Source organism: Erythrolamprus reginae, chromosome 8 (genome assembly GCF_031021105.1).
Source record: "Erythrolamprus reginae isolate rEryReg1 chromosome 8, rEryReg1.hap1, whole genome shotgun sequence".
Taxonomy (NCBI): domain Eukaryota; kingdom Metazoa; phylum Chordata; class Lepidosauria; order Squamata; family Dipsadidae; genus Erythrolamprus; species Erythrolamprus reginae.
The window spans coordinates 17,990,983-18,011,082 of record NC_091957.1 but is presented as its reverse complement, the minus strand read 5'-3'; the positions used below and the strand labels follow the sequence as shown (position 1 = coordinate 18,011,082).

At 44.1% G+C, this 20,100-nt stretch overlaps 1 protein-coding gene across 5 annotated transcripts in view; it reads left to right on the top strand.

Moving 5' to 3' along the window:
• Positions 1-20,100, top strand: part of TP73 (tumor protein p73) — a 68,016-nt gene that overhangs the window by 6,670 nt on the left and 41,246 nt on the right. The window contains exons 1-3 of one of the 5 annotated variants that reach the window (XM_070759085.1): positions 5,096-5,423; positions 7,800-7,889; positions 10,537-10,660. In XM_070759085.1, the coding sequence (XP_070615186.1) occupies positions 5,134-5,423; positions 7,800-7,889; positions 10,537-10,660 (504 nt within the window). In that variant the 5' untranslated portion in view covers positions 5,096-5,133. Of the gene's footprint in view, positions 1-5,095; positions 5,424-7,799; positions 7,890-9,770; positions 10,003-10,536; positions 10,661-20,100 lie in introns of those variants that run through there. The other 4 variants (XM_070759084.1, XM_070759087.1, XM_070759086.1 and 1 more) reach the window with 4 other exon arrangements.

The window sequence follows — 20,100 nt, the reverse complement described above, 5'->3', positions numbered from 1 at the left end:
TATTATTCCAAATGAGGTCTCACCAGTGCTCTATACTCTCTCTTCCTGCTTGTTATACCTCTGGCTATGCAGCCAAGCATTCGACTTGCTTTCATTACTGCACTGTTCGCCCATTTTGAGACTGTCAGAAATCACTAGCCCTAAATCCTTCTCTTCTGAAGTTCAGCTGTCCGGCCTCTGTTTAATCACTTGAAGCCAAAAAGACCCGGTTATCGAAATGTGGCCACCAACATTCATAAGACTGAAAGGAAAAAATTAAAAAGTGACTTGCAAAGGTACTAGTCCTGATGAAGGAACGAACGTTGCAGAAACACAGATCTTCCTGCCAGTTCTTCTTTCCTATTAAGAGATTTGCCTAAGAGGGTTAAAAAAAAAAACCAACCCAAAACATTGTGGGGGGGTTTATTGGGAAGGTCCATACAGGTTTCTAGAGTAGCGAAATCTTTATTTTTTTCTCAAAAGATAAATTCTGTTTTCCATCCTGGGGATTTTTGTTCTTGGCGGCCACAGGGGGGAGAAACAGACCTAAAATTCTCGCCGTTTGGGCAGGTGGTTAACCAACTGTTCTCTCCTTTTAAAAAGTCTTTTAAAAATCTGCTAATAAAAACAGTGTCTTCAATCTTAAGAAGTCTTTAAAAATATTGTTAATAAAAATGGGGTATTCAATCTTAAAAAATATTTTTAAAATATTGTAAACAAAAATGGTGTCTTCAATCTTAAGAAATCTTTTTTAAAATCTTGTTAAGAAAAATGGTGTGTTAACATAGAAACATAGAAGTCTGACGGCAGAAAAAGACCTCCTGGTCCATCTAGTCTGCCCTTATACTATTTTCTGTATTTTATCTTAGGATGGATATGTGTTTATCCCAGGCATGTTTAAATTCAGTTACTGTGGATTTATCTACCACGTCTGCTGGAAGTTTGTTCCAAGGATCTACTACTCTTTCAGTAAAATAATATTTTCTCATGTTGCTTTTGATCTTTCCCCCAACTAACTTCAGATTGTGTCCCCTTGTTCTTGTGTTCACTTTCCTATTAAAAACACTTCCCTCCTGGACCTTATTTAACCCTTTAACATATTTAAATGTTTCGATCATGTCCCCCCTTTTCCTTCTGTCCTCCAGACTATACAGATTGAGTTCATTAAGTCTTTCCTGATACGTTTTATGCTTAAGACCTTCCACCATTCTTGTAGCCCGTCTTTGGACCCGTTCAATTTTGTCAATATCTTTTTGTAGGTGAGGTCTCCAGAACTTCATGAACACAGTATTCCAAATGTGGTCTCACCAGCATTCTATATAGCGGGATCATAATCTCCCTCTTCCTGCTTGTTATACCTCTAGCTATGCAGCCAAGCATCCTACTTGCTTTCCCTACCACCTGACTGCACTGTTCACCCAGTTAAGCACTGTTAAGTCTTTAAAAGTCTTTTTTTAAAAATCTTGTTAACAAAAACCGTGTGTTGTTTTCAAACCTCTTTTTTAAAAATCTTGTTAATAAAAAACAGTGAAAATTCACAAGGATTACTGGGTGCAAATAGAAATACATACTATTTCCATGGAAAGGAAGATAAATGGCTAATCGGATGGTTTTATACAAAGAGGAAAATACATATTTTCCTTTGGATGCATCACTTCTGGATTGTGTGCTAGTGATGACAAAAAGAAATGAAACTTTGACTTTAATTTTGTGGATCAGAAAGATCTGTGGTTCTAGAAATGGCTAGTTAGACATCCAAAAGTTGCGTGTTTTTATCTTGTATTGTGCTAAGACCATCCGTTTTTTAACTTTTTTTCCTTTCTCACTAGCACCCTACACCCCCCCTTTCCCCCCTGCTCCTTTCCTTCCTTCAACTTCCTATTTTTTATTTCTTTCTTTGTATATCTTTACATACTTTCTTTATATTATAAAACAAATACAAATGTTATTTATTCGATTATTATTATTTTTTGGTAAAAGGACAACAGTAATTTTTTTTTTGCAAAAAAAACCCCAAACCACCACCCACTCGGTTCTAATTAAGAAAAAATACCCCACAATATTGCCCCTTCTATTTCGAACGGCAAACATGTTCCGACTTGCCCTTCCAATTCTCAATTTCTGATTGCGGCTAATTACGGGTTGTAACGAGCGATCGAGCCAATCGCCAGCGGCTCTGAGAATTATTCCCTTCGCTTTGTGGGGCTGGAACCACGTTGGTAAACAATGCGTTAATTGGGATTTAAAAAGAAAAAGAGAAAGACAGAGAGAGAGACAGGAGATCTCTTAGCAAGCCATCCAGTCAGGGATGTAACGTCGACTCGATTGGCCGAGTTGGATTCAATGTAATAGACCTTTATTACAGTCAAAGACCATCAATTTTATAATTTTTTTTAAAAAACCCAGAACAACCAAGAACCGTTTCAGATTCTTAGAATCTAGACATTTTAGTATCTCTTTGATCCTAGTAGCAGATTCTTGGGTGATAAATCTAGTCCTTGACTTCGTTGACCATCCAAAGTTGGTCGTCACCCAAGTCAACAAAGACATGCTAGGTGTTGAGGTTCTTGGACATCTGGAGACAAATGACTTACAAAATTCATGACTTTTGGCTGACCAACCAAAATTGACCCATTGTAAATATACAAAAGATGTATGTATCTCGCCACGATGAAGGCACACATTTGCGACAAATCCCCATTGCTACTGTGCAGAATCTGGCCACTCGTACTGCAATAATGGCCTGTTAAAATACAGGACATCCTCAATTTATGGCCACGAGGTGTTCTGTCGGGCTCTCTGGTAGACTCCTCCCAAAAATTCACAGGTACAAATTTCAGACACACACACACGTTTGAAAATTCAAAACAATGTTCTTTATAATGAAAAGTCCCTTATCAGTTCTGTGATACTTAGCTTGCAGCTGTGAGGCAATTCACAGTCCTTCTTCTTTCACAAAGTGAAACACACTTTGCTCTGGTTTAGTTTCAAAGCGGGGAAAAATCAGCACACAAAAGGTCAAAGTCAGTAAAGCAGTCACGAAATACAACGATCAGATAATCCTCCACAATGGCCAAACCCACACGCTGCTCTTTATAGCAGCCTCACTAATTACCACAGCCCCACCCAACCACAGGTGGCCTCATTTTCTTTGATAATAATCTCTCAGTTGTTGTTGCCTATGCATCGCTCTCCGCATGCGTGGCTGTATCATTAACTCTTGTTCTGAATCCAAGGAGGAGCTAGATAATTGATCTCCTTCTGAGCTGTCTGCCACACTCTCCTCCTCCCTGTCACTCATGTCTTCTTGGTCAGAGAAGCCTTCATCCACAGTCCTTGGGGCAGGAGCTGGGCCAGAGCTAACCACAACACATAATATTCTTCTTGGTCAGAGGGGTCTTCATCAGCAGATTCCACCAGGGGCAAAACAGGCCTGCAGCATGTGGATGTCTCCCCCACATCCACAGTCCTTGAGGCAGGAGCTGGGCCAGAGCTAACCACAACACGAGGAAGCCTAAACGTTTCTCGGCTGCTAAGTGAGACAATTGTCACGTGAACCGTGCCCTGTTCTATTTACTGTATTTTTCAGAGTATAAGATGCAGCTTAGTTTTTGATGAGGAAAATAGGGAAAAGAATCTGCTTAGCAGGTATTCATCTGGCTAGCGTGGTCAGCTTCAGCACATTATTTTATCCCCTATGAGGGCTTTAAAAAACCTTTATTCAGAGAGAGTAACAATGGAAGAGCTTGCAAGCCAGTAAGAGCTGGGAACATCATTGGCACATGGAAAGAAACTTATTTGGAGCAAGTTACAGCAATGATGGAAAAAACCCTGCAAAGACTTAGGGCTTGGAAAACATTCTTCGCAGAGAGTAACAATGAAAGAGCTTGCAAGCCAGGAAGAGCTGGGAACATTGTTAGCACCTGGTTAGGGCTGGAAAGAAACTTATCCGGAGCAAGTTAGAGCAATGAAAAAAAACCCTGCAAAGACTTAAGGCCCTCCGAGGTCATCCAATCCAACCCCGTCCAGACCTGGAATCTGATCCTGGGATACTGCTAACATCATAATTTATTTATATTTATTAATAGTTCTTGCATTCTGCCCAACTCCCGAAAGACTCTGGGCAGATTCCATCGAATAAGAACAATACATTAATGTGAGTTAGTTACCAAGCGTCTAGATTTTGATGTGTGACACACACACACATCGCGACGGTCGTAAGTGGGGAAAAAACAGGGATAAACTGTTGTAGCTTGGAAAATTAATGGATGGATTTGAGGCAGAAAAACTGAAGCCTGGGGCAAGGATTTGAGACAGAAAACCAGAACCTCTGGCCAGGATTTGAGGAAGAAACATGGAAGCCTCAGGCCAGGATTTGAGGCAAAAAACCAGAAGCTTCAGGCCAAGATTTGAGGCAGAAAAATGGAAGCCTCAGGTCAGGATTTGAGGCAGAAAAACGGAATCCTCAGGCCAGGATTTAAGGCAGAAAAACGGAAGCCTCAGGCCAGGATTTGAGGCAGAAAAACGGAAGCCTCAGGCCAGGATTTGAGGCAGAAAAACGGAAGCCTCAGGTCAGGATTTGAGGCAGAAAAACGGAAGCCTCAGGTCAGGATTTGAGGCAGAAAAACGGAAGCCTCAGGCCAGGATTTGAGGCAGAAAAACGGAAGCCTCAGTCTAGGATTTGAGGCAGAAAAACGGAAGCCTCAGGCCAGGATTTGAGGCAGAAAAACGGAAGCCTCAGGCCAGGATTTGAGGCAGAAAAACAGAAGCCTCAGGCCAGGATTTCAGGCAGAGAAACAGGCTCAGCAGGTGCAAAATTCCTGAATGGATTTGAGGCAAAAAATCCCAGGTTTCAGGCCAGGATTTGAGGCAAAAAAGGGAAGCCTCAGGCTAGGATTTGAGGCAGAAGGAATGGAAGCCTCAGGCCAGGATTTGAGGCAAAAAAAAAAAAAAGAAACTTCAGGCCAGGATTTGAGGCAAAAAAAAGAAACCTCAGGCCAGGATTTGAGGCAAAAAAAAAGAAACTTCAGGCCAGGATTTGAGGCAAAAAAAAAAGAAACCTCAGGCCAGGATTTGAGGCAAAATAATGAAGCCTCAGGCCAGGATTTGAGGAAGAAACACGGAAGCCTCAGGCCCAGAAGTACAAACTTCCTGATGGATTTGAGGCAGAAAATTGGAAGCCTCAGGCCCCGGCGGGTGAAAAATTGCTGGACGTATTTTGTCCTTAGGCTGAGGAGTAACCGAACTCTGGGCTGGTCCATGCTCCCTCCCTCCGCTTCGCATTCCAGGAAGGAGCGTGCAAAGCCACAATTTTGGCATAGCTTTGAACAGCTCGACCGCCATCTCCTTGGTGACGGGGACGCTCCTTGGCCACTAGCGCCCGGCCGAGAGAGAATCGCCAAACCCTTCCAGGGAGACATGAAAGAACGCCAACGGCCGGACAGGTAGGCCTTAATCCTGTACCCCTCCCTCCACTCCAAGCCCAAATCTCTGAAAACAAAACATTTACAAAAACTTTTTTTTCTCTTTCTCTCCCCCCTTCTCACCCCGAACCCGGTGCCTGAATTCGGTGCAAAAACAGCCAGGGAGTGTTTTTAAGGAGAAGGAAAAGGAATTTTATTTTTCAGAGGTTAATCCCTTGGCACTTTCCAAGGTGGGCACTGAACCAGGCCACCACCTAATCTCCCCCCCCCTCTTAGCCACAACGGAGTTGGCTGTGTGTCCTTCACAAGGATGTCAAATGTTGTTTTTTAACGCTTTGGCATCTTGCATAGGGCAAGCCAAAGGTCCCTCTGGGTGTTGCGTCACCCAGACCGGCCATTCAGGGATGCACCTGGACGGAAGTAGGATGTAGAAGGTAGAATAACGGAGTTGGAAGGGACCCCGGAGGTCTTCTAGTCCAACCCAGGCTCAAACAGGAGAGTCCCTAGACCAATTCAATCAATCAATCAGTATAGAGCTGGAAGGGGCCTTGGAGGTCTTCTAGTCTGACCCCTGTTCAAGCAGGAGATATTATATCAATCAATCAATAAATCAATCAATCAATTAGAATAGAACTGGAAGGGGCCTTGGAGGTCTTCTAGATTTTAAAACCTTGGACTATTTCAATCAATCAATCAATCAATCAATCAATAAGAACGGAGCTGGAAGGGGCGTTGCAGGTCTTCTAGTCTGAACCCTGTTCAAGCAAGAGTCTGTCTGTCTATCTGTCTGTCTGTGTCTGTCTGTCTGTCTGTCTATCTAATCTATCTATCTATCTATCTATCTATCTATCTATCTATCTATCTATCTATCTATCTATCTATCTATCTATCTATCTATCTATCAGAATAGAGCTGGAAGGGACTTTGGAGGTCTTCTAGTCCAATCCCCTACTCAAGCAGGAGACCTTAGACTATTTCAATCAATCAATCAATCAATCAATCAATCAATCAATCAGAACAGGGCTGGAAAGGGGCCTGGGAGGTCTTCTAAACCTCCAGTGATGTAGCAGCCACAATGGCCACTAAATGAATAGTTGTAAATCGAGGACTTCCCATCCAAGGAATTACAAGTCGTTGTAGCTGACCAATGATGCAATACAGATAATCCTTCCCTGAAGACCATCATTGAGCCGAAGGTGCCTGTTGTTAAGGAAGACATTTCTTTCAGTGACTTTACTCCCATCCCATGACACCTCTCCTGCCCCAGTCGTTCAGTGAATCCGGCTTTCCCCTTTGACTCTGCTTGTCGGAGCATCGCAAAAGGGGGTCACGTCGTGACCATGGGATACTGCGACCATTGTAAATATGAGTCGGTGGCCAAGCATCTGAATTTCAATCATTTAACTAAGGGGGGAGGGGCGTAGCAAAGGTCGTAACTGTGAAAAAGGGTCCCAAGTTCCCTTTTTTTCTCATGGCTGCTGTAAGTTCGAACGGTCACTAAATGAAATGTTGCAAGTCGAGGACTGCCTGCGTTGCTTTCAATTTTCCTTCCTAAGCAGGAGACGGAGGGAGCAAACATTTGAGGAAAGGATTTAAAAATGGCTTCTGACTAATTCCAGAGTTGTTGTTGTTGCTGTTGTTCTTCTTCTTCCTTCTCCTCCTCCTCTTCTTCCTTCTCCTCCTCCCTTTTCTCCTCCTCTTTTTCTTCCCTCCTCTTCCTCTTTCCTCTCCTCCCTCCTCTGCTCCTCTTCCTTCTCTTCCTCTCTTCCACCTTCCTTTTCTTCTCCTTTTTCTTTCCTCTTCCTCTCCTCCTCCACTTTCCTCTCCTCCTCCTTTTTCTTTCCTCCTCCTCTTCCTCTCCTCCCCTTCCCCTTCTCTTTCTCTCCTCCACTTTCCTCTCCTCCCTCTCCTTCTCTTCCTCCCTCTCGTCCTTTCTCTCCTCCTCCTTCAAGTTCCTCTCTTATTTTTCTTTCCTCCTCCTCTTCCTCCCCCTTCTTCCTTTCCTTCTCCTCCACCACCTTCCTCTCCTCTTTTTCTTTCCTCCTTCTCCTCCTCCTCCTTCTCTTCCTCTCCTCAACTTTCCTCTCCTCCTCTTCCTCTCCTCTTCCTCCTTCTTCTCTCCCCTCCTCCTCTTCCTCCCTCCTTTCTTCTTCCTCTTCTCCTCCATCCTCTCCTTTTTTTCTTTTCTCCTCCTCTTTCTCTTCTCTTCCCCCTTCCTCCCCTCCCTCTGCTCCTCTTTTTCTGTCCTCCTCCTCCTCCTCTTCCTCTCCTCATCCTCCTTCTTCTCTCCCCTCCTCCTCTTCCTCCTCCCCCTCCTTTCTTCTTCCTCTTCTCCTCCATCCTGTCCTCCTCCTCCCCCATCTTCACAATCTAACACAATTGTCTTTCCACCCCCAGGGCTGCCTATCCTTCCCCAACTTCGTTGAAGATGTCTCGGGCTTCTCCGGCAGATGAAGGCACAACCTTTGAGCATCTCTGGAGTACCTTGTAAGTAAGAGGATTGGAAGGAGAGGGTGGGGGGGCTCCATTGGACCGCGCAGGGGCACTCACAAAATGGTCGGCTGCAGCGACTCAGTTAATGACCAAGGCAAAGGAGGTCGTAAAATGGATCAAAATTTGCATGTGTCTCACTTAACAACAGAAATGATGGTCGTAAATTGAGGACCACAGTACAATAATCGTGGTCATCCGAGCAGTCCATTAACCACGTGGGTTCCTTCATTAAAGTTGCTGAATTATGAAATGAGATCACACAACCCTAAACTAAATCCTGAACTAGTCAACAAACTCGATTCATAAAACTTTCTACCAGGATCAAACATGAAATTTTAGAACAAGGCTCCCGTGAGCCTCCCACTTTAAAAATAGTCCTCGTCTTATGGCAGCCTGTTTAACAACAGTATGGTGGACACAAAAGTGACATGAATGTAAGCAGGATGCTTGGCTGTATAGCCAGAGGTATAACAAGCAGGAAGAGGGAGATTGTGATCCCGCTGTATAGAGCGCTGGTGAGACCCCACTTGGAATAATACTGTGCTCAGTTCTGGAGACCTCACCTACAAAAAGAGATGGATCAAATTGAACGGGTCCAAAGACGGGCTACAAAAATGGTGGAAGGTCTTAAGCATAAAAGCGATCAGGAAAGACTTCATGAACTCCATCTGTAGAGTCTGGAGGACAGAAGGGAAAAGGGGGACATGATCGAAACATTTATATATGTGAAAGGGTTAAATAAGGTTCAGGAGGGAAGTGTTTTTAATAGGAAAGTGAACCCAAGAACAAGGGGGCACAATCTGAGGTTAGTTGGGGGAAAGATCAGAAGCCACGTAAGAAAGTATTATTTGACCGAAAGAGTCGTAGATGCTTGTAACAAATTTCCAGCAGACGTGGTTGGTCAATCCACAGTAACTGAATTTAAACATGCTTGGGATAAACATAGATCCATCCTAAGATAAAATACAGGAAATAGTAGAAGGGCAGACTAGATGGACAAGGAGGACTTTTTCTGCTGTCAATCTTCTATGTTTCTATGACCTCTACTCACCCTTCTAACTATCCTTAAAGTCACAGGATGGCAAAATGTAATTTTGGGGGCCGATTGCTGGCAATAAATAACTCCACTCCCTGAACCAAGCTGGCTTCCCTTAATGACTGGGGGCTGATTCATTTAACGACCCTCAGTAGAAACGGTGATAAAATTGAGTCCGACACAACCACAATAACTCACCCTGATTCACCCTGATAGATCCACATTTTGTGTTCCCACAACAATGTCAGCACTTTCGGGGTGGGTACGTGTTGATATGGAGCCAAACTCAGCTCGTGTTTGCTGTGATCCATTAAGAAATCCACTGATATTCTGGATCCAATCTTACTTAGTGATCTGCTGAATCCCCTTGGGCCGAAGCCAACTGGGAGAGTTCAGCACCGTGGCCAGCGCCTTGTCAACCACTGTTGGCTCTCCATCCAAGTGACCATTAAACTTAAACAGATTAACAAGAGTTGCAAGGGACCTCGGAGGTCATCGAGTCCAACCCCACCACCCAAGCAGGAGACCCTACGCCATTTTTGACAGATGGCAGTCCAACGTCTTCTTGAAAGCCTCCAGGGATGAAGCTCCTACAACTTCCAAAGGCAACTTCTAACCCAACGGTTGATCGTTCTCACTGTCAGAAAGTTATTCCTTATTTCCAGGTTGAATCTTTCATCCATTATTCCTTGTCTGGCCTTCGGTGCTTTGGAAAATAGCTTGACCCCCTCCTCTGTAGGGCAGCCCTTCAAACATTAGAAGATGCTATCATGTCTCCCCTTCTCTTCAAAGCCATTGAGGACGTCAACCTTAATTCTCTGTTTATTTCATTTTTATAGCTCACATTCCTGACCCTTTGAAACAAACCAAATTCCTTCTCTTTAGCAAAGCTGGAAGTTTTTGGTTTCCCTTTTTTAACTTGAAGGAGTCACTCTGTGACAAGAGGCATCTAAATTGACATCAGGAAGAAAAAACCCTCTGTGGACTTCAACTCCCAGAATTCCCCAGCCAGCCAATCAGCCCAATGGTTACAAATCACGACCATGTGACTTGAAGGATAGTGCAATGGTTGTAAGTGAGAGTAACAAGTCATGTTTTTGTCCCCAAAGTAAGTTTTAAACTGTTGTTCAGTCCAAAACTGATATTTTAACAGTAGCCTGCAAAGGGCTGGAATGAACCTTCTTTGGAGTAGCAATGAAAAAATCCTGCAAGCTGGGAAGATTGTTAGCACTTTATTAGGGTTAAAAAAAAAAAAAAAAGCTTCGAAAAAGCTACATTCAGAGTATAAGATGCACCCAAATTTTCAGGCTCTTTTAGGGGGGAATACTCCAAAAAATATGCTACTCCTAATTAAGTCTTCGGAGAAGGGTATATATACAAGTCTACTAAATAATAATAATAATAATAATAATAATAATAATAATAATAATAATAATAATAATAATAATAGCAATAATTATTTAAAATCTGGGTGCCACGGGTGAAAATATGGAACAGGACCACAGCTTAGGTTGGAAACGAGCGGCCAAAATTTAGGGGTGAAATTGTGGCAAGTTTTTCAACTGACCGCCAATATCTGATGTTGTGTTTGCTTCTCTGGGTCAGGGAGCCAGACAGCACCTATTTCGACCTCCCCCAGTCTGGAAACAGGGGAGAAGGTGAACCCCACAACCAGACGGAAGTCACCATGGATGTTTTCCAGATGAGGAACATGGATGATTCCGTAATGGTAAGTTTTGGAAAAACGGAGATGGAACGCTTACGGAAATTGGGTGATTTCTGATCAAGCTGCCGTTGAGATGCTACAGATCAAAAAACAATAGCGTTACACACTAGTCTTCGAGTTACAATTGTTTTGTTTAGTGGCCCTTGGAAGTTAGAACAGCACTGAATAAAAGGTTTATGATCGATCTTCAGACTTACTACCATTTACAGCATCCGTACAGTCACACGATCAAAATTCATGCGCATGTACAGTGGTACCTCTACGTAAGAACGCCTCTACTTACGAACTTTTCTAGATAAGAACCGGGTGTTCAAGATTTTTTTTGCCTCTTCTCAAGAATCATTTTCCACTTACAAACCCGAGCCTCTGAAACTGTAACCGGAAAAGGCAGGGAGAAGCCTCCGTGGGGCCTCTCTAGGAATCTCCTGGGAGGAAATAGGGCCAGAAAAGGTGGGGAGAAACCTCCGTGGAGCCTCTCTAGGAATCTCCTGGGAGAAAACAGGGCCGGAAAAGGTGGGGAGAAATCTCCGTGGAGCCTCTCTAGGAATCTCCTGGGAGGAAAGAGTGCTGGAAAAGGCAGGGAGAAGCCTCGTGGGGCCTCTCTAGGAATCTTCTGGGAGGACAAGGTGGGGAGGAGCCTCCGTGGAGCCTCTCTAGGAATCTCCTGGGAGGAAACAGTGCTGGAAAAGGCAAGGAGAAGCCTCGTGGGGCCTCTCTAGGAATCTTCTGGGAGGAAATAGGGCCAGAAAAGGTGGGGAGAAACCTCCGTGGAGCCTCTCTAGGAATCTCCTGGGAGGAAACAGGGCTGGGAAAGGCAGGGAGAAGCCTCCATGGGGCCTCTAGGAATCACCCTCCCTGTGGTTTCCCCAATCGCACGCATTATTTGCTTTTACATTGATTGCTATGGGAAAAATGGCTTCTTCTTACAAACCTTTCTACTTAAGAACCAGGTCACGGAACGAATTAAGTTCGTAAGTAGAGGTGCCACTGTATTTATGATTTGCAGCTCACCATTGGCCTTCGCTACAGTGAGTCAAATCGATGAGGGAAGCCAGATTTGCTTAGCAACCATTCTGCACTTCACTTAACAGTGCTTGTGAAACAGGGGCACAGTTTGCTGAATTTGATGGAATTTGATGGAAATTCTGGTTTTGCATGCAAGTTGAGAGCAAGCTGTACGCTTCCAGGTTCGGGTGCAAAATTCCAGGTTTGGTGACCACGTTCCAAAAAAAAAGGTTGAGATTTTGGAAAAAAATTGCTGAGAAGAGCAACTAGGATGATTAAAGGCCTGGAGAACAAAATATACTACTAAAAAAATAAATAAAGGGAACACTTAAACAATATAACTCCAAGTAAATCAAACTTCTGTGAAATCAAACTATCCACTTAGGAAGCAACACTGATTGACAATCCATTTCACAGGCTGTTGTGTACATTCAACTTTGTACAGAACAAAGGATTAAATGAGAATATTTCATTCATTCAGATCTAGGATGTGTTCTTAGAGGGTTCCTTTATTTCTTTTTGAGCAGTTTATATTAAAAACAGTTGCAGAATTTGACTTTGGCCCGTCTAGAGAAAAAGAAGGGAATTTGTTGGTGACATGACAGCAAGTTGTTGTTTCAATTGTAGTTTGGTTTTCTGCTTTGTGCCATTTTCTCTCGGAACAAGTACTGGTGTTGTTGTTGTTATGTTGTGAGTTCCCCTGTATATTTTGCCAGGCATGGCAGCACCTTTTCCATTTGATCAAAGGAAGGAAGAAAATAATCAATCCGTATCCCAATACGAAAGGGTTTTCGCCGGTCGTTTGAACGTTCAATTTGAATTGTCATAATTAGCAATAGCATTTATACTTACACACTGCTTCACAGTGCTTTTACAGCTCTCTCTAAGCCTCTTTTACCCCCAACAATCTGGGTCCTCATTTGACCCTCCTCGGAAGGACGGAAGGCTGAGTCAACCCTGAGCCGGTGGTGAGATTTGAACCGCTGAACTACAGCTATCCGTTAGCTGAAGTAGCCTGCAGCGCTGCACTCTAACCACTGTGCTACCTCCGGCTCTTAAATTGTGCGAGTGATCCACGCTGCGTAGCCGTGAGAATGTCTCTAAATTTTGAGCTACATTTTGGAGTACCGGTGGAAAAACAATTAAGGCATGGATGAAAACACCCCCCCCCCCCGATTTTTCTATGGGGCAGGTTTATTTATTTACTTAATTTTATTAATTGGATATATACGCTGCCCCCCTCTGAGGACTCGGGGCATCTTACAACACATAAAGAACAATTTACAGTTATCCCTCGCTACTTCGCGGTTCATTTTTCGTGGATTCGCTACTTCACGGGTTTTCATAGGGGGCTTAAATCCATTAAATCCATTGAAAACAAGCAGGAAGAGGGAGATTGTGATCCCGCTGTATAGAGCGCTGGTGAGACCCCATTTGGAATAATACTGTGTCCACTTCTGGAGACCTCACCTACAAAAAAGAGATGGATCAGATTAAACAAGTCCAAAGACGGGCTGCAAAAATGGTGGAAGGTCTTCAGCATAAAACCTATCAGGAAAGACTTCATGAACTCAATCTGTAGAGTCTGGAGGACAGAAGGGAAAGGGGGGACATGAAGCCACTTGAGAAAATATTATTTGAGTGAAAAAGTAGTAGATGCTTGGAACAAACTTCCAGCAGACGTGGTCAGTAAATCCACAGGAACTGAGTTTAAACATGCCTGGGATAAACATAGATCCATCCTAAGATAAAATACAAGAAATGGTATAAGGACAGACTTATACCCTGGCCAATGAATATATAGTAAGTTTGTTGAATGGGATGTTTGCATGTTAATAGGCTTTTTGGTTTCTTTTAAAACGTAATTCTTAATTTTAACTTTATTATCTCGATGTATGCCGCTTTTATATGTTGTGAGCCGCCCCGAGTCTTCGGAGAGGGGCAGCATATAAATTTAATAAATGATGATGATGATGATGATGATGATGATAATAATAATAATAATAATAATAATAATAATAATAATAATAATAATGTGGACATTTGAAAACCATCGAAATTGACCAAATCTCCACCTGTCAACTGCAAAAAGCCACTTTAATGGGATCAGCACACATAATTCACCGCTACATCACACAGTCTTGGGTGCTTGGGAAGCGCCCAATGATGAAATACGAAATTCAGCGTAGTGCTCTCGTTTGCTTTGTAATAATAATAATAATAATAATAATAATAATAATAATAATAATAATTATTATTATTATTATTATTATTATTATAAGATCGAAGATCTAAAAATCGAGCTGCAACGACTCTGGCATAAGCCCGTGAAAGTGGTCCTAGTGGTACTTGGCACGCTGGGCGCAGTGCCAAAGGATCTCAGCGGACATTTGAAAACCATTGGAATTGACAAAATCTCCATCTATAAAGCCCTTCATGGCACCGGACCAGATTACCTCAGGGACCGCCTTCTGCCGCATGAATCCCAGCGGCCAGTTAGGTCCCACAGAGTGGGTCTTCTCGGGGTCCCGTCAACTAAACAATGCCGCTTGGCGGGACCCAGGAGAAGAGCCTTCTCTGTGGCGGCCCCGGCCCTCTGGAACCAACTCCCCCCAGAGATTAGAATTGCCCCCACCCTCCTTGCCTTTCGTAAGCTACTTAAAACCCACCTCTGCTGCTAGGCATAGGGGAATTAAGACTTTTCTCTCCCCCTAGGCCATTACAACTGTATACATGGTATGTTTGCATGTATGTTTGGTTTTCATATATTAAGGGGTTTTAATTTGCTTTTAGTATTGGATTTTATTGTATATTTTCATGATTGTTGTTAGCCGCCCCGAGTTTTCGGAGAGGGGCGGCATATAAATCCAATAAAACTTGAAACTTGAAACTTGCAAAAGGCCGCTATCGGCAAACATAATTCGCCGCTACATCACGCAGTCCTAGCTGCTTGGGAAGCGCCCGACTGGTGATGAAATACGAAATCCAGCATAGTGATCTCGTTTGCTGTGTTATACTGACAATAATAATAATAATAATAATAATAATAATAATAATAATAATAATCTGAAATTGCACAGGGGTGGACTAGAAGACCTCTGAGCTCCCTTCCAACCCTACCATTCTATGTTCTATGACAATAATCAGCCGGGCACACCCCTGGGCCACTGGGCACGACGTATACCCCTTTGCTCACCACCAGGGTCCGTGCTGGGTGTGTTTCCAAGATTTGCCATCGCGGGAATAAAACTGCATTTGCCGGGGATAAAAGGCCTACTGGTTTGCACCCCGGCAGCACCTCAATTTCGTTCCCACCAGGGGCAGGACTCCCCCCTGAGGTTGCCGACCACCAGGGATGGTACTGCAGAAGGTCAGGGCAACGAGCGTGGAAACGGGCATCCAGCGCCAGCTCTGCCCCCCAACCCTCCCGCCGAGCACCCTTGGTACTGTCCAATCTTTCCAGCGGGCATGTTAGAACTTGCCTCGCCTTTAATGAATAGTCCTCAGGGAGGTAAAAGGAGGTTGGCTACCTCGGTTGTTAGATGCAACCCAATGACAGCAGCACAATTTCAACGGGCAGAGCAAGAAAGGACAACGGAGGCATCCTAGGCGACCCCGAAACAAGCCAGCTTCGAATCTGACCGCCCCCCCTCCCAGTCCTTCTGCTGTCAGCATCCCTTGGTAGGACCTCCGAAAACCTCCATCCGCGGTGGTCTCTCTACCCCCATGAATCCAGAGGCGAGAAGCTGGTTTGCCGTCTGCAAATCCCAAGGAGATAAACATGCTGTATGTTAGCAACTCGGGGCAGCCGTACACCACGGTAGGTGTTGGAATGAGGGTGTGTGTGTGTTTAGGTCAGGTGAACCTCAACCGAGGTTAGGAAAGCCTCTGCCAGGTTTGATCCCGAAGCTGCTGGAGATAGAGCTGAGGTTGGTTTGAGGAGCTACGGAGAAATTCGTGTGGCTTTTTCGGCGGCCCAAACCGTCATGTTTGGATTGAAACGGGGGTTTGAGGATGCTTGAGATGAAAGACGGTTTGTCTCGGGACACACCTGTCCAATTTGTAATCTCCCAGGTGGGATTAATATTTTTTTAAAAGGCACCGAAATGGATTTCCACATGCAATTTCCCTTTTGCAATTCAGCCCCAGGCAGTTCACAGAAGGCTTGGAAAGAGGGGCTAAGCCTGACCATCGATCAAGCCAGAATTGGCTAACCATGGCCGAGTACCAAACCTTGGTTAAATTAGTGCTGGGTTTAGTTCTTGCCAACAGGTCTGACAGACTTTACCGGCGATGGCCGCAAAGAACAAGGGTCTGTCGTCGCTCTCTTCAAAGGAGAGATTAGATTACAATCTGGTTTGTCAACCGGCTGCAAACATTTCTCTTTTCTCTCTTTCTCTTTTTTCTCTCTTTTCTCCTTCTCTTTTCTCTCTTTTCTTTCTCTTTTCTTTCTTTTCTCTTCCTTTTCCCTTTTTTCTCTTTTCTCTCTTTCCTTTTTCTCTTTTTTCTTTTCTCTCTCTTTTTTCTTTTCTCTTTCTCTCTTTTTTCTTTCTTTTCTCTTTTTTCTCTCTCTTTTCTTCCTTTTTTTTCTTCTCTCTCTTTTCTCTAAACATTGCAGCCACCTTGGATAATATCAAACCAACGTCGCCGCCTTCATTTTAGAATATCCAAGAAGTAGGGTTTATAAAACAGACAGGAGGTCACAAACGGGAGCCTTCGGTTTCGTGATAAAAAGATTTGGGCTTTTTGTTTCCAAGTTGCAGCTTTTTAAATTCCAACTTTTGGGGATTTGCCTACAGCTGAGAATTTAAAGGGAAATCAAATCCGGATTCGAGGACGGAATGGGGAGACGGTGTTTTGAGAACCGGGGGAAAAAAATTATCCTCGGCCGCGAAGGCGTGGCCTTGTTTGTTGCAGCAGACGACAACATCTGCAGCTGTTTGTGTGTGTGTGTGTGTGTGTTTCCTCTGGCTTGTATCCACCAAACCACAAAACAGTTAGCAAGCTAGGTTATTTTGTTGACAAGGCAGCAGGCCGCAAAAAAACCCCCCAAAGCAGGGTCAAATGGGATTAAATCCCAAATTTTGGGGAATCAAGATGGCAATTCCCCCCCCCCCCCAAGAGCCAGAACATCAAGAGACCGAATGTGCAAAAATGAGAGGATTTGTTTATTATTTTGTTTTGGGTGGTGGAAATGAAAAAAAATCTGTACTTCCATAATTAAAAAAAAAATAAAGTGGATATTGGCCCCGGGGTTTCGATGCGGCAGGGTTCCCGAATGCAACGTGGGTTTTAAAAGGAGATACAAAAAGATATGGATCAAATTGAATGGGTGCAAAGTATGGCTACAAAAATGGTGGAAGATCTGAAGCATGAAACTTATCAGGAAAGACTTCATGAACTCCATCTGTATAGTCTGAAGGACAGAAGGGAAAGGGGGGACACGATCGAAACATTTAAATATGTGAAAGGGTTAAATAAGCTTCAGGAGGGAAGTGTTTTCAATAGGAAAGTGAACACAAGAACAAAGGGGCACAATCTGAGGTTAATTGGGGGAAAGATTAGAAGCAACGGGAGAAAATATTATTTGACTGAAAGAGTTGTAGATGCTTGGAACAAACTTCAAGCAGATGTGGTTGGTCAATCCACAGTAAGTGAATTGAAACATGCCTGGGATAAACATAGATCCACCCTAAGATAAAATACAGGAAATAGTAGAAGGGCAGACTAGATGGACCAGGAGGGCTTTTTCTGCCGTCAATCTTTTATGTTTCTAATTGAGTAACACGGTTGTTAAAGGAACCTAACTTCCCCGTTGGACGGCCTTACTCACCACGGTCGTTAAGTGAGTCCCTAGTCGTTAAGCAAATCGCTTCCGTTCTGAATTGAGTTAACACGGTCGCGAAGCGAAACTGACTTTCCCCGCAGGCCAGGAGGTCGTAAAAGGGGAAATCGCATAACCTTCCCCGGGGACGGCTGCGACCGTCATAAATACGAATCATTTGCCATCGTAAATAGGAGTCGGCCGCCAAGTATTTGGATTACTCGACCAACGGGTAGGGGGATGCCCAAAACGGTCATAAATGCGAGTCTTCTCTGTTTGGATCACGTTGCTTGCCCCCAGTTGTAAAGCAAATCGCTACAGATGTTAAGTTAATTCCACGGTCGTTAAGTGAATCCTGGACTAGATGGACCAGGAGGTTTTTTTCTGCCCTCAATCTTCTATGTTTCCATGAGATGCCCATTAAAATGTGGCACTAATTAGCCCGGTAGTTCATACTGGTCCAATGTTGCGTACGTACCTGCCGTGTGTGTTTTGCGGTAACCTTAGGAGTTAATTGCCAAGCAGGAGGGATTGTGTTTCTTTTAATTTGTGCAACAGTCGGCAACTGTTGTTTTCCAGGACATGCAAACCCCGGATTTTTCTCCATCTGCCGCTTGTCGGCGTCGCAGGCTGGACTACAATTCCCAGCAGCCCCATGCGTTATTCTTTTGAGTGTAGGTAGTCCTCCTTTAGTGACCGTTCGCAGTTACGATGGCATTGGGGAAACGGGACTTACGACCGCGTTTCATACTTACGACTGTTTTTTACACCATCGCTGCGACGGCTGCAGTTCATTTAAGAACAGCAGGCGGAAAAGTCATCAAACGCTTCGCAAAAGTCTCTCAACCAACGTCCCACTTAACAACATAAATTCTGGATGCGGTGGTGGTCGTAAGCAAAGGTCTTCCTCTCCTGATATTTTTTCCCAAAGTGGGGGGTGTTCAGATTCCAGTTGTAGGAAGGAAAAGCCATCTGTCAGAAATAGTGTAGGGTCTCCTGCTTGGGCAGGGGGAGTTGGACTAGATGACCTCCAAGGTCCCGTCTGATTCGGTTGATTAACCAGTGGAACAACCTGCCACCAGAAGTTGTGGATTCTCCAACAGTGGAGGTTTTTAAAGAAGAGATTGGACAACCACTGGTCTGGCATGGGCTAAGGTCTCCTGCTGGAGCAAGGGGTTGGACTAGAAGACCTCCAGGGTCCCTTTCAGCTCTGATTGATTGAAATGGTCTATGTTCTCCTGCTGGAGCAGGGGGTTGGACTAGAAGACCTCCCAGGTCCCTTCCAACTCTATTCATATTGATTGACTGATTGATTGAAATGATCTAGGTCACTTATGGACTTCAACTCCCAGAATTCCTGAGCTTGCATGATTGGCTCAGGAATTCTGGGAGTTGAAGTCCACAAGTCATAGAAGAGCCAACTTTGCCTACCTCTGGTCTAAGGTCTCCTGCTCAAGCAAGGGGTTGGACTAGAACATCTCTAAGGTCCCTGTATTATGATTGATTGATTGAAATGATCCAGGGTCTCCTTCTCAAGCAGGGGGTTGGGTGAGAAGACCTCCAAGGTTCCTTCCAACTCTATTCTGATTGATTGAAATGGTTTAGACTCTAGGGCAAAGGTAGGCAAAGTTGGCTCTTCTATAACATGTGGACTTCAACTCCTAGAATCCCCGAGTTAGCAAGATTGGCTCAGGAATTCTGGGAATTGAAGTCCACAAGTCATAGAAGAGCCAACTTTGCCTATCCCTGTGGCCTAAGGTCTCCTGCTTTATGCTGGGGGTTGGACAAGAAAACCTCCAGGGTCCCTTCCAGCTCTGTTATGATTGGTAGATATATTGATTGAAATGATTTAAGATCTCCTACTCAAGCAGGGGGTTGGATTAGAAGACTTCAAAGGTCTTCTTCCAGTTAAATTCTGATGGATTGATTGATTGATCGAAATGTTCGTAGGACTCCTGCTCAAGCAGGGGGTTGGTCTTAGACCAGGGGTAGGCAAAGTTGGCTCTTTCATGACATGTGGACTTCCACTCCCAGAATCCCTGAGTTAGCAAGATTGGCTCAGGAATTCTGGGAATTGAAGTCCACAAGTCATAGAAGAGCCAACTTTGCCTACCCCTGGTCTAGAAGACCTCCATGGTCTCTTCCAGCTAAATTCTGATTGATTGATTGATTGATTGATTGATTGATATGGTCTAGGATCTCTTCCTCACGCAGGGGGTTGGTCTAGAACAGTGATTTTCAACCTTTTTTGAGCCGCGGCACATTTTTTACATTTACAAAACCATGAGGTGCATTGAGTGGGGGGGTGGGCGGCTAAAAAAAGTTTGGACAAAAAAATTCTCTCTCTCTCTTCCTCCCTTTCGCTCTGTTTCTCTCTCCCTCTTTCTCTCCCTTCCTCTTTTTCTCTCTCTCCATCCCTCTTTCTTTCTCTCTTCCTTCTTTCCTCTTTTTTGCTCTCTTTCTCTCTCCCTCCCTACTTCCCTCTGTCTTTCTCTCTCCCACCTTCCCTCCCTCTCTTTCTCTCTCTCTTGCTTTCTTTCTTTCTCTCTCTTGCTTTCTTTCTCTCTTGTTCTCTTTCTCTCTTGCTTTCTTTCTCTCGCTCTCTTGCTTTCTT